Source organism: Neoarius graeffei, chromosome 7 (assembly GCF_027579695.1).
Source record: "Neoarius graeffei isolate fNeoGra1 chromosome 7, fNeoGra1.pri, whole genome shotgun sequence".
Lineage (NCBI taxonomy): Eukaryota > Metazoa > Chordata > Actinopteri > Siluriformes > Ariidae > Neoarius > Neoarius graeffei.
The window spans coordinates 11,722,313-11,737,078 of NC_083575.1; the positions used below are offsets into that span (position 1 = coordinate 11,722,313).

Here is a 14,766-nt window from a genome sequence, read left to right on the forward strand (position 1 = left end):
CACACACACACACACACACTCTCTCTCTCTCTCTCTCTCTCTCTCTCTCTCTCTCACACACACACACACACACACACTCTCTCTCTCTCACACACACACACACACACACACTCTCTCTCTCTCTCTCTCACACACACACACACACACACCTCTCTCTCTCTCTCTCTCTCTCTCTCTCTCACACACACACACACTCTCTCTCTCTCTCTCTCACACACACACACTCTCTCTCTCTCTCACACACACACACTCTCTCTCTCTCTCTCTCTCTCTCTCACACACACACACACACACACTCTCTCTCTCTCTCTCACACACACACACACACACACACTCTCTCTCTCTCTCTCTCTCTCTCACACACACACTCTCTCTCTCTCTCTCTCACACTCTCTCTCTCTCTCTCTCTCTCTCTCACACACACACAGTGCTGAGTGTAACTGAGTGCACCCCCTCTGAAAAGTAACATTTTAAACAATATCTCAATGAACACAAACAATTTCCAAAATGTTGACAAGACAAAGTTTAATATAACATCTGTTTAACTTATAACGGGAAAGTAAGGTTAATAATATAACTTAGATTACACATTTTTCAGTTTTACTCAAATTAGGATGGTGCAAAAATGAGTACACCCCACAACAAAAACTACTACATCTAGTACTTTGTATGGCCTCCATGATTTTTAATGACAGCACCAAGTCTTCTAGGCATGGAATGAACAAGTTGGCGACATTTTGCAACATCAATCTTTTTCCATTCTTCAACAACGACCTCTTTTAGTGACTGGATGCTGGATGGAGAGTGATGCTCAACTTGTCTCTTTAGAATTCCCCATAGGTGTTCGATTGGGTTCAGATCAGGAGACGTACTTGGCCACTGAATCACTTTCACCCTGTTCTTCTTCAGAAATCCAACAGTGGCCTTAGATGTGTGTTTCATCATGTTGGAAAAGTGCACGACGACCAAGGGCACGGAGTGATGGTAGCATCTTCTCTTTCAGTATGCAGCAATACATCTGTGAATTCATGATGCCATCAATGAAATGCAGCTCCCCGACACCAGCAGCACTCATGCAGCCCCACATAAGGACACTGCCACCACCATGTTTCACTGTAGGCACCAGGCATTTTTCTTTGTATTCCTCACCTTTGCGACGCCATACAGTTTTGAAGCCATCAGTTCCAAAAACATTCATCTTGGTCTCATCACTCCAGAGTATAGAGTCCCAGTAGTCTTCATCTTTGTCAGCGTGGGCCCTGGCAAACTCTAGGTGGGCTTTTTTGTGCCTGGGCTTTAAGAGAGGCTTCTTTCGTGGACGGCATCCATGCATGCCATTCCTCTGCAGTGTACGCCGTATTGTGTCACAGGAAATAGTCACGCCAGTTTGGCTTTCTACTTCCTTAGATAACTGCAGTGAACTTGCATGCCGATTTTCTTCAACCCTTCTCATCAGAAGATGCTCCTGTCGAGGTGTTAACTTCCGTGGACGACCTGGACATCTCTGCGAGATGGCTGGAGTTCCATCTTTCTTAAGTTTTTGTACCACTTTTGCTACAGTATTCTGACTGATAAGTAAAGCTTTGCTGATCTTCTTGTAGCCTTCACCTTTGTGGTGTAAAGAAATTATTTTCTTTGGGGAATTCTAAAGAGGGGTGGCATGGTGGTGTAGTGGTTAGCGCTGTCGCCTCACAGCAAGAAGGTCCGGGTTTGAGCCCCGTGGCCGGCGAGGGCCTTTCTGTGCGGAGTTTGCATGTTCTCCCCGTGTCCGCGTGGGTTTCCTCCGGGTGCTCTGGTTTCCCCCACAGTGCAAAGACATGCAGGTTAGGCTAACTGGTGACTCTAAATTGACCGTAGGTGTGAATGTGAATGGTTGTCTGTGTCTATGTGTCAGCCCTGTGATGACCTGGCGACTTGTCCAGGGTGTACCCCGCCTTTCGCCCGTAGTCAGCTGGGATAGGCTCCAGCTTGCCTGCGACCCTGTAGAACAGGATAAAGCGGCTAGAGATGATGAGATGAGATGAGATGAGATGAGATGAATTCTGAAGAGACAAGTTGAGCATCACTCTCCATCCAGCATCCAGTCACTAAAAGAGGTCGTTGTTGAAGAATGGAAAAAGATTGATGTTGCAAAATGCCGCCAACTTGTTCATTCCATGCCTAGAAGACTTGGTGCTGTCATTAAAAATCATGGAGGCCATACAAAGGTTTTTGTTGTGGGGTGTACTCATTTTTGCACCACCCTAATTTGAGTAAAACTGAAAAATGTGTAATCTAAGTTTATATTATTAACCTTACTTTCCCGTTATAAGTTAAACAGATGTTATATTAAACTTTGTCTTGTCACCATTTTGGAAATTGTTTGTGTTCACTGAGATATTGTTTAAAATGTTACTTTTCAAAGGGGGTGCACTCATTTACATTTACACTGAGCATATATGCATATATATATATATATATATATATATATATATATATACAGTGAGAGTAAAAAGTATTTGATCCCTTGCTGATTTTGTTGGTTTGCCCACTAATAAAGACATGATCATTCTATACTTTTAATGGTAAATGTATTCTAACATGGAGAGACAGAATATCAAAAAGAAAATCCAGAAAATAACTTTAAAGAATATATATTAATTGATTTGTATTTCATTGAGGGAAATAAGTATTTGATCCCCTAGTATGCATTAGGAGTTCTGGCTTTCACAGACCAGTTAGACACTCCCAATCAACTTGTTACCTGAATTGAAGACACCTGTTCTAACTAATCACCTGTATGAAAGACACCTGTTCACAGAATCAGACAATCAGACAGATTCCAAACTCTCCAACATGGGTAAGACCAAAGACCTCTCTCAGGACTTCAGAGACAGGATTGTTGACCTGCACAAATCTGGAATGGGCTACAAAAACATTAGCAAGATGCTGGGTATTAAAGTAACAACCATTGGTGCAATTGTGAGAAAATTTAAGAAGTATAACGTGACCATCAATAGACCTCGGTCTGGTGCTCCACAGAAGATTTCACCTCGTGGGGTGGCAACGATCATGAGAACTGTGAGAAATCGGCCTGCAACCACACAGCGGGAGTTAGTGAATGACCTCAAGGCAGCTGGGACCACAGTCACCAGGAAAACAATTGGCAACACTTTGCGCCGCAATGGATTAAAATCCTGCAGTGCCCGAAAGGTACCCCTGCTTAAGAAGGCAGATGTGGAGGCCCGCCTAAAGTATGCCAATGATCACCTCAAAGATGTACAAAGTGATTGGGAGAAGGTTCTGTGGTCAGACGAGACCAAAATTGAACTATTTGGCCTAAACTCTACTCATCATGTGTGGAGGAAGAAAAATGCTGCCTATGACCACAGGAACACTGTGCCCACTGTCAAGCATGGAGGTGGAAGCAGTTTTGGGGGTGTTTCTCTGCCAAGGGCACAGGGCTACTTCACCGCATCAGTGGGAAGATGGATGGAGCTATCTACCGTGTAGTCCTGAGGGACAACCTCCTCCCCTCTGCCAGGAAGTTGAAAATGGGCCATGGTTGGGTCTTCCACCATGACAACGACCCGAAGCATACAGCAAAGGCAACAAAGGAGTGGCTCAAGAAGAACCACATTAAGGTCATGGAGTGGCCCAGCCAGTCTCCGGACCTCAATCCAATCGAAAATCTATGGAGGGAGCTGAAAGTCCGAGTCGCCAAGCGACAGCCCACCACCCTTAATGATATAGAGAGGATCTGCAAAGAAGAGTGGGCCAAAATTCCTCCTGATATGTGTGCTAACCTTGTGGTTAACTACAACAAACGTCTGTCCGCTGTGCTTGCAAACAAAGGCTTTGCCACCAAGTATTAAGTGCTTTTGGCTAGAGGGATCAAATACTTATTTCCCTCAATGAAATACAAATCAATTAAAATATATTCTTTAAAGTTATTTTCTGGATTTTCGTTTTGATATTCTGTCTCTCCATGTTAGAATACATCTACCATTAAAAGTATAGAATGATCATGTCTTTATTAGTGGGCAAACCAACAAAATCAGCAAGGGATCAAATACTTTTTACTCTCACTGTATATATATATATATATATATATATATATATATATATATATATATATAAAGTGCACTGTGTAATGGATAAAGCTTGGTTTTTAGATACAAGACCATAGACTGAGTCTCGACTTTATTAGGTACACTTCGTACCTACACCCATTAGCTCTCTAAGGCATCTATTTGGTTAGGATTTCTCATAAATCGGCTACTGTATGTAATATTTTGTGTCAAAATTTTGGGAATCCTTCATTTATTCAGGTCAGGGTCACAGTAGCCCATACTAGGAACATGGGCCACAGAATGAGAATACACCATGGATGATTGCAGGCCACAGTCCACCTACATCACTTACACATCCAAAAATGTATGGACAACTGGTCGTCACACCCATATGTGCTTTCTGAACATCCTATTCCAGATGTAGTCCCTCTTCTGGAGGCACATTTGTTGTTCCCAAACAGGGTTACAGACCATTCACATCAAACCTGGCAACTCAGGTCTTCACAGATCTTGCTTTCCATGTTGGAACAGGTTTGGGTGTCCTCGCTCCAGTGAAGGGAAAGTGTAATACTCCAACACACAAAGACATCCTATCTAATATAATTGTGGACTTCCAACAGGTTGGGGAACATACAAGCTGTACTAGTATAAGCCCCGATATTGGTGTGATGGTCAGTAGGGTGCATCAGTTGCCCTCACTTTCATAAAATCTGATGCATTTTTGTTTGGGTGTTCCTTTTCACCAATAAAGACATCCTGTAAAATGTTTTGACCATATTCAAAAGTCTAATGGTGACACCATGAGGTTCATTTTTTTGCCAAAAAATGCTTATTTTATGTTTTCGCGTGAGGTTTGAATCACAATGTTGGACTCCATTTATTGATTTCTTGTGAGCCAGAGATCATGTTAAGAACCTTTGCAAGGGATTGAGAAGCATTAATGTGATTCATAATACATTTGTACTGTTTCAAAGTAGTTGAACAATGATTCAATGAACAGCTAAAACTCAAACTGTGCTTGATAATATATTTAGAATATGTACTAAAAATGTGGATCTAAGATATTTGGTATGCTCTATAAGGTGCCATAATGTTTCATGAAAAGTGATCGAAATTTTGTCATAAAAGTCATAAAATAGCAGCTTTTTCCATAACTTTGAGCTCCTGGTGCCACCATTAAACTTTAGAATTTTGTCAAAATATTTCACCCAGTGTGTTTTCTTACCAAAAGGAACATAAAAACAAAAATGCATCATGATCGGAGGAACTTTTCATTTTTAGGGGGCAACTGATGCACCCTAATGGTCAGGTGTCCAAAACATTTGACAATATCGCATAGCTGCATTATTTTGGGAGGTGGAAAGAAGACAGAGAACCTAAAGGAAACACATGTGGACATGGAGAGAACACACAACTCTACACAGACAGAAACCCAGGCTGAGGACTGAACCAGGGACCCCAGAGCTGTGAATCTGCTAAACTGCCTTTTGGGATTCTTGATCAGCTGTAAATATTTTCTCACTGGGACACTGATTTTACTGCAGTACCAGTGAAGATTTATTACCTCGCCCACGATGGAATAAGCGGGGCGAGGTATTGTAATCAGTGCGGTTTGTTTGTTTGTCTGTCTGTCGCCAATCTAGTGCCTAGACGGTTGCACCGATTGACTTCAGGGTAGGTGGGCAATGGTCTGTAGATTACCTGATTAAATTTTGGAGGTAATGGGGTCAAGGTCATCGGAAAGGTCAACCTTTTGGTCAAAATAACATTTTCCATTATAACTCAAAAACAGTTGCCAATAGACATATGAGCATATAGGAATTCCCATATGGCCTTTCATTTGGCACCATGATCTTGGACCTCGAAAGGTCAAACTCAAGGTCATGCATTTTCAGAGGGCTGTAACTTGAAAACGGTTGATGGTAGACAGATATTTACCCTTATCAACTTATAGGAACTCCCATATAGGCTTTCATTTGGCACCATGATCTTGGACCTTGAAACGGTCAAACTGAACCTCATGGGTTTTCAAAGGGCTATAACTTTAAAATGGTTCATGAGAGCCAGATGTTTACCATTATCAACATACAAGTCATCCCATATGGGCTTTCAGTTGCCGCCATGACGTTTGACCTTGAATGATACCGAAATGTCAAACTCAAGGTCATGGATTTTCATAGGACGATAACCTGACAACTGATGATCGAGAAATATTACCATTATCAACATGTAGGTAAAAATCAGTGCTGCCGGGCGAGGCTTGTTTTGCCTGGCAACACTTGTTACTGGGGATGAAAATATTGTAATTATTTTTGGCAATCATTTCAACTGGTGCGAGTTTGAATTTCACTGCTTACGGCTAGGACTGAAAATGTTTTGGTCATTCTGCATTATAAAATTATTCCAATTTTTTTTTAATTTATTTTTTAAAAACATACACTCACACTCGCTCACTGGTAGATTATGGTCTTTAATACAAAAAGGTATTATGTGATGCAGTCAAAAATCTGTGCACTGAAATGAGAAAAGGTCAATCAAAACAATGCAATGTTTAACACTGAGAGGTGAGCTGGAGGGGAAGAAAGAAAGGGGAAAAAAAAAACTTCATAAAATTGCCCAAAACCCAATGGGGCAGAAGCATGTAAAACCAAACAAGTGAAACATTATTAATTAGTCGGAAAGTTATGCACAGGGAATAGCGTACACCTTTCTGTAATGATCTGATAGTGAATATGACCTCACTGTTTAATTTGGGCAAAGGACACATGAATAAGCCACAAATCTTTAGCCATGAAAAGTTATTTCCCTGAACTTAAACTGTGCTTTGAATAAGGTTTCTGGCAGGGAGTACAAAAATACATATCCAATAGAAAATATAAGAAATGATTGTCTTCTGTATAAACTCTCGCCGCATATTTTTGGTTGTCAGATGCTGAAGCTTGGCCAGAGCTGGAAAAACTGCCAACCTGAACAGCAAAATAGCAAAACAGCACCCTGTTATGTAAGCAGTGCCAACATGTTGGATCGTACATTTTTTTTTTTTTAAGTATTCCCATGTAACAGATCACCAGTTTATCAAACACACCACTTTTCTACACCCTTAGTACACAGATACCTTAAAACGTTAACAACCCAAGTGGTGTTAATCTCTCTAAATGAGAGAACATTACAGTGTTATACTGCATAACCGAAACCGCAAAGCTGACCTGAACCGCTCAAAAATATTACACACAGTTCTCATTTATGCAATTATCATACATGTATTTCATATCGCTTATACAAAAAAAAATAAGAGAAATCAAAAATACAAAACTTACTGGAACAGAAAGCAACATTATACAAAAGCAGACTAAAGCCAAATACCACTCACAAAAGAAAAAAAAATACAATTATTGCTTTGGTCTGTGCAGTTCTTGTATTCTGACAATGACGCAGCATCGGTTTAGATTCCACCCAGTCCCGTCTGTCTATCACTGATCCGATCGTCCTCATTCCCTTTTTCTCCTTTCTGTCCGCCGTCTTTCGCACGCTTTCAGAAGCCGAATGGATCCTCGCCGTCGGGGGCCTCGCTGTCGGCTTTGTCCCAATTGCAGGTTGACAGGCACTCGTCAGCATTGTAGTCCTGAGGGTTTAGCCCAGTGTCCAGGACCTGGGGGTTAGCGCGACACTCAGCAAGTCTGCAGATCACAGAGAGAACAATCTCTGAACAAACAAATCAATTTAATATTGACATAACAGTTCACGGGAGCCGTTTTCTGTGGGCCCAAAAACTCCAGGCAGCACAAAACTGCTATAAACATGCTGATTTTCTGGGACTCTAAGCCTGGTATTGTGCTCTATCGTGTCCATAACCCTTAGAAATATAACTGTAGCATCATATGAAGGTGGTTGCTGCTTGTCCCCCCCATATACTAAAAATGTTAATAATGCATGTCGGTGTACAAATATCCATTTTATTGTGCCAATCTGTCAGGTGCACACTTGACTTCAGGGGTCATCAATTCCAAGCCTAAAGCACTGAGGTCGCTGTTCAAAGAACCCTAACAAGCCTGACCAAACATATTTTACAATTCAATTACTATTCAAAACTTTTAATATATTATTTATACATAAAGCCAAAAAAAAAGCCGGAACTGTTAATTAGTCCACATTTTAAGAGCAGAAATTAAAAACCCAGTGACAGATTGAAAAAAAATTTGTTTTTCGTCAATGGAAATAACGCCAAAGATCAGTATGGTGGAGCATCTTCTCTCACCTGGAAGATCAGATGGGATTTTGTGATTTGAGGGACACTTGTGTCATTAGACCAGGGCTCAACGTTAACTTTTTAATCTACTTGTCCAATCGGACAAGCAACAAGATTTTTTCACTTGTCTTGACCATAACCTTCTCATTACTATGCATTTACGAGTTCAATGAAAGGAAAGCGGTTGTCACACCCACGTGCATTGGCGCGTGCCTCTAACGACAAGCACCTGCCCTGGATTAAGCACAATCAGTACGGGCATAAAAGGGCGCTGCCAACATCTACATGGTGTGAAGTATTGGGTTATCTATGACCATTACCGAGCCAGTGTTATTGTATCGCCTTCCTGGTTATCAGCTCTCGTTTCTGTGTCTTAGTTTCCGATCTTGTCCTGCCCAGTTTAGTCCGTTTGTGCCTCGCTCGACCCTGTTGCCTGTTTATCGTTATTGTTTCAGCCTGCCGTTTTGGACTACATGCCTGATTGTTTCTTTTATAATAAAAAGTCACTCTACCTGCACATACATCAGTCTCTAAATCAACCTGCGCTTACTGACAATGGTTAAAGTTTATCAAAAAGCAGGTATACAGTGTCTTGCAAAAAAAGTATTCATCCGCCTTGGTGTTTGTCCAGTTTTGTTGCATCACAAGCTAAAATTGAAGTGGATTTTTGGGGGGTTAGCACCATTTGATTTACACAACATGCCTACAACTTTAAAAGGTGAAAATTGTTTTATTGTGATACAAACAATAAGATGAAAAAACAGAAATCTGGTGTGCATAGGTATTCACCCCCAAGGTCAATACTTTGTAGGGCCACCTTTTGCTGCAATTACAGCTGCAAGTCTCTTGGGGTATGTCTCTATTAGCTTAGCACATCTAGCCACTGGGATTTTTGCCCATTCCTCAAGGCAAAACTGCTCCAACTCCTTCAAGTTAGATGGGTTGCGTTGGTGTACAGCAATCTTCAAGTTATGCCACAGATTCTCAATTGGATTGAGGTCTGGGCTTTGATTAGGCCATTCCAAGATATTTAAATAATGTTTCCCTTTAAACCACTCCAGTGTAGCTTTAGCAGTATGTTTAGGGTCAGTGTCCTGCTGAAATGTGAACCTTCATCCCAGTCTCAAACCTCTGGCTGACTCAAACAGGTTTTCCTCCAGAATCGCCCTGTATTTAGTGCCATCCATCTTTCCTTCAGTCCTGACCAGCTTTCTTGTCCCTGCAGATGAAAAACATCCCCACAGCATGATGCTGCCACCACCATGCTTACATACATACAGTGGTAGGAATGGTGTTCTCAGGGTGATGGGTTTGCACCACACATGGCAGTTCCCATGATGGCCAAAAAGATCAATTTTAGTCTCATTTGACCAGAGAATCTTCTTCCAAGTGTTTGGGGAGTCTGCCACATGCTGTTGGGCAAACTCCAAACGTGATTTCTTCAGCAATGGCTTTTTTTCTGGTCACTCTTCCATAAAGCCCCGCTCTGTGGAGTGTACAGCTTAAAGTGGTCCTATGGACAGATTCTCCCATCTCCGCTGTGGATCTTTGCAGCTCCTTCAGTGTTATCTTTGGTGTCTTTGTTGCATCTCTGATTAATGCCCTCCTTGCCCGGTCTGTGAGTTTTGGTGGGCGGCCTTCTCTTGTCAGGTTTGTAGTGGTGCCATATTCTTTCCATTTCGCTATAATGGATTTAATGGTGTTCCCTGGGATATTCAAAGTTTGGGGCATTTTTTTTTTTTTAAATAACCCAACCCTGATCTATACTTCTTCACAACTTTGTCTCTGACCTGTTTGGAGGCTCCTTGGTTTTCATGTTGCTTGCTTAGTAGTGTTGCAGAGTCAGGGTCCTTCCAGAACAGGTTGACTTATACAGACATCATGTGACATATGTGACACTTTAATTGCACACAGGTGGATCTTAACTTAAAAGCCCCATTACGGTGCATGTGTTGTTCTAACCCATTACCTGATCTGCAGTGTTAAGAGTTAGACTCACCCAAATTCAAAGTTAAATCTTGATTAATCCAGTAAAACTTGAAGTACAAGTTAACTTAAAGAAAAAAACAAGTTGGACATGATAAGGGTGACCGCATCACGTCGTGAATGAAAGTGAACCGTAAGGGAGTTCGGCATGGTCGTAAAATTTCAAGCGAAATATTTTACGAGAAGGTGTTAATGCGAACCATACAAAAGAAAGAAATACAATGACTGTCCGAATGAAATGAAGATTCACCACAGATATTTATTTTATTGAGGTATTTGATCGCCGTTTCTCTGATTTCGAAGAACTGAGTCTAATAATCTATAATTAGATATTATGACGTGGTTATTTTTACACATGCCACACATCTGCTGTATTCAGCTTCCCTGGAATTTCGTAAACAAGAACACTGAGGATCACTGAAGGGATTGAACTTGTTTTGCTGGAACTTTATTGATGCAACTCTGGAATAATTACTACAGTATAAAAATGGTGATTTCTAACAATCCCTAAAAGATATAAAAGCATAAGGTATCATTACTATATTGTCTGGGGCAGCTGTATGTAATACTCTGTTGAGTAATTTTCTCTAGTCTGTAAACCAAATTATATCAGCCTATATGTAGAAAATGTGACAAGATATGTAGATGACATTTATGTAAACTGCTTATTACTATTATTTAACTTTTTTTTTTAATATTCTATTGCAACTTTAAGTAAGTCTTCAAGGAGTTTATCATGTAGCATGGACAGTGAGCCAGCAAGCGTAAACAATCTGCACATGAATAAATAATGCTGTTCTATTAGGCAATGGGACACTTTCGCATAGTGTGAGGTGAAGTGGGTTTTGTATTTTGTTTTTTGGGGGCACTCTGTCATGATGCTCCTGGATACACTGAACCAATGGGACTCTTGTTCCGGGAGAGAAGGCGTAAAGCCTGCCCAGACAGAAAACTGATTGGTCTACTTAGCAAGACAAAGCAATCAGCATGTGCTCGCCGATATTGATATGCGGGAGACTCACTGAACTTCTGGGAGAGTTGGGAATAATTAAACTTGTCCTGTTGGACAAGCAGATGCAGATTTGACTCGTCCAGACCAAACCAAACATTTAGTTGTCCCGTCCAGTCGGACTACCATTAATGTCGAACCCTGTAGACAATTTAAAAAATGCTGCCTTCTTGACAAGTGAAATCATAACAATGTGTCACTAAAATCACAAAATCTGATCCGATATTCCAGTTGAGAGATGATACGCCACCATACCGTCCTTTGGAGGTTTTTTTTTTTTTAAATCAATTTCAGGTACATTTTAAATTACATTTGAAAACGGTGACATTTCACATTTTAAAAGAATGCAATAACCATTCAAAGATGGCATATATGGCTGCCCTTACAAAAAAAAAAAAAAGTTTATTCAAGTGTGCTTCTAGTATACTTCTTTTAAACTCAAATAAGAGAGTCTGCTTTCAGTTTACTTTTTATTTACTTAGAGATATACTTCATAAAAAGTTATACATAAATATACTTGGCTTATACTGAAAAGTATATAGAAAAGACCAAGTATATTAAGCTTATACTTAAACTTTTGATCAAGATATACTTAACAAAAGTGTAATAAAGTATTAAAATATTTGTGCCTTATGTTTAAGTGTACTTGCCCTGTAGTAAATTTTGATTTTTAAAGAAAATGAATATGTTCTTAATCCTGAGTATCTGTTGTTATTTTGTGAATTCTTACCTTTATAACTTCATTGTACCTTAATGTACAAAACATTTAAGTTGTCGACTGGTAGTGTGCATGAGGTAAGGGTTAGGGCTAGAAAACTAATAGTATAACCTAGAAGGGTAATTGCAGTAAACTTCAAAACTAAAAAGTGGACTAGACATATATTTCCAATCTGCTGTAAAGTATACTTTTATAAACTAAAAAGTGGACTAGAAGTATAACACAAGTAAATTCATAGTATATTTCCAGTATACTATGAAGTATGCTTTCGTAAACTAAAGAATGGACTACAAGTATAGAACTAGTAAACTATTAGTATACAAGTTTGTGGTATACTTGCAGTACAAAATTAAAAAAAAAAATTCTAGTTGTATACTCGAAGTTTACTTCTCTTAGACTTGTACTTTTTATAAAATAAAAGTGGGCCAATTTAGTCCCCAGAAGTATTAGATTAGTTTACTTACAAGTATACACTGATATCAGTATACTTGGTACACAAAAGTATACTTAAGGAAATATATTGTAACTTTACTTAAGTACACTTAATAAGATGAACTTGAAGTATATTTCTTTTTGATAAGGGTGATGATGGGGGAGAATGTCCTGATGTGCATGAACATTAAAAACTGAATGTCTATTTGTAGTAAGTCAGTCAGACTGGATTTGTGTTGAATTACGAGTTCTCATTCATCCCAGGGCCTTTAGAAATTCGAGCGAGTTGTGGGAAATTGCTCAGCTTTACTGTGTTACTCACAACACTATAAATCTTGTAAATTCAGGGTGAAGATTCTAAGTCGAAATTACAGCAAGTAGGTGATAAGAAGCTTCTTTAACTCAAACTGATTAAACTAAAGGCTCTTGGATGAGTGATAAAGCATCTTTAACATCAGATGTTATTTCACCTTGACTTACTACTATTAGACAACAAAATTAATGAAAATTACAGACAAAAACACTACGTCTACAAGAGGCAAAGAACCCTGCTGTTTCTAAACAGATTATCGAATTCGGTTTTCGTGCAACAAATCATTTTGCATCTAAAACAGGGTTCTGAGCAGGAAAATCATGAGTCCAGATGAAAGAATTCTACACATCAGCTATGGTGAAGACTATTGTTGGTGAACAGCAGTGCTGGCTTTTAATGGTTGTGGATGTGAATGGAGTAAAATGGACAGTGGAGGACGCTACAGGTCTGGTAATGACACTATACACTTAATGAAGCACTTCTTTACCTGAACACGACTCAAAACTATCCAAACTGTGGCTGAAGAGAAACACAATCGCAGAGTGAGGAAAGATGACACACACAAATAAAATAATAATAATAATAATAATAATAATAAATCTACACTTTCTGACTGACAGCTTTTCCTCTCAGCCTGTAGATGGCGCTGGCCTGCTTTTCCCCAGACCTTGAGTCTCCTGAGTGTGTTTTCAGCCTCAAATGGACCACACTGGCACCAATTTAAAAGGTTTACAATAGGTCAATCAGTGCTGAGTAACCAGTTCGGAGGTGAAGGTACGAGCTGTGTGGTTTCACTCACACTTAACATTTAATTCAGAAAAGAAAAGAAAAAAAAAAAACGTTCAACAGAAGAAAACATCTGCAATGTACGCAAAACAATGAGAGACGGACAGAATCACATCACATCACAGATACACACGTCAGAGAGGAAGCCATATGAGACAGAGAGGGCACATACTTTAAAGCAGCCGTCTTTCAAACCTTTTTCGTCGAAAGCCTCTTTGTGGACAGCAAGAGTCAGCTGCCACGTCATAGAAAATCACTTATTTCACAAAGAAAAACGTAGAACGGTTAACAGTGTGAATAACAAAAATATAACTACAAACTGATAAAGTATGATGCGTTTTAATTAACAAGGACTCCGCTTCATTCACGCCACATCACTGATTATTTTCTTTTTACTGCACACCCTCCAGTGTTTACTCCTTACCTGGATGCACGCTTGGCTTTGATTTTAAGGCGTACTGACTCAACCTGAACCACTTCATTAACAGCCTGAGTGCGAGATTCAAAGATATTCACTTCAGAACAAAACATTCACCTTTCAACGTCCCCAGTTTCTCTCTAATTACCCTGCACTTTAGTGAGCAGAGCACTGAATTTTTAAAAAATCTCATTAAATCAGACATAAAGGGCAAAAAAAACCCAAAACCAAAAACATGGGTTTAATGAAGAAGCCTTCAATCCTGTTCACACATGAATAACATGCAGAGTGGAGCTGAAACGAACCCCTCAGCTTTACGAACACAACAATTATTTCTGGGGGAAACGTGTTCAGGTGTCCTCATTTCTACTCAACTGGATCATTTTTAATACTTCAGTCCACATTATTTGCAATATTATGAAATCAATCCTCCTAATCGTTAATTACTGTGCATTATTGACTACATGCTCTTAAAAGCTCATATTCCTAGTTTCCAAACAGGCAGCAAATTCTCAGCACGCTTTCAAAAACGCCATGGCAGCAGATTCGGCCTCAGACCCGGCGACGAAAAGGGAAATGTCCGAGAGTGAACCGGTCAGCTCGAGACAAAAAGGTCTAAAGGTGAGTGAGTGTGTCCTCATGTGGCCCTGCTACACCTGCTCTGATCCTCTATGGATTTTCAAGGCAGCAACCTCCTTTTTTTTATATAAACAAAGTACAACAGAAGCAGACCTTGAACTGGGACAGAGAAACATTTCAGCGACTGTTTGCTGGATTTTTTTTTTTTTTTGGCCAAAATAACAAGA

The 14,766-nt window shown here is 39.9% G+C and overlaps 1 protein-coding gene across 1 annotated transcript in view; it reads right to left on the minus strand.

Annotated features, from left to right (window-relative positions):
• Nucleotides 1–6,502: 6,502 nt before the first annotated feature.
• ldlrap1b (low density lipoprotein receptor adaptor protein 1b) overlaps nucleotides 6,503–14,766 on the minus strand; it is a 98,192-nt gene continuing 89,928 nt past the window's right edge. The window contains exon 9 of the mRNA XM_060925268.1: nucleotides 6,503–7,729. Coding sequence (XP_060781251.1) covers nucleotides 7,585–7,729 — 145 coding nt within the window. The 3' untranslated portion in view covers nucleotides 6,503–7,584. The remainder of the gene's footprint in view (nucleotides 7,730–14,766) is intronic.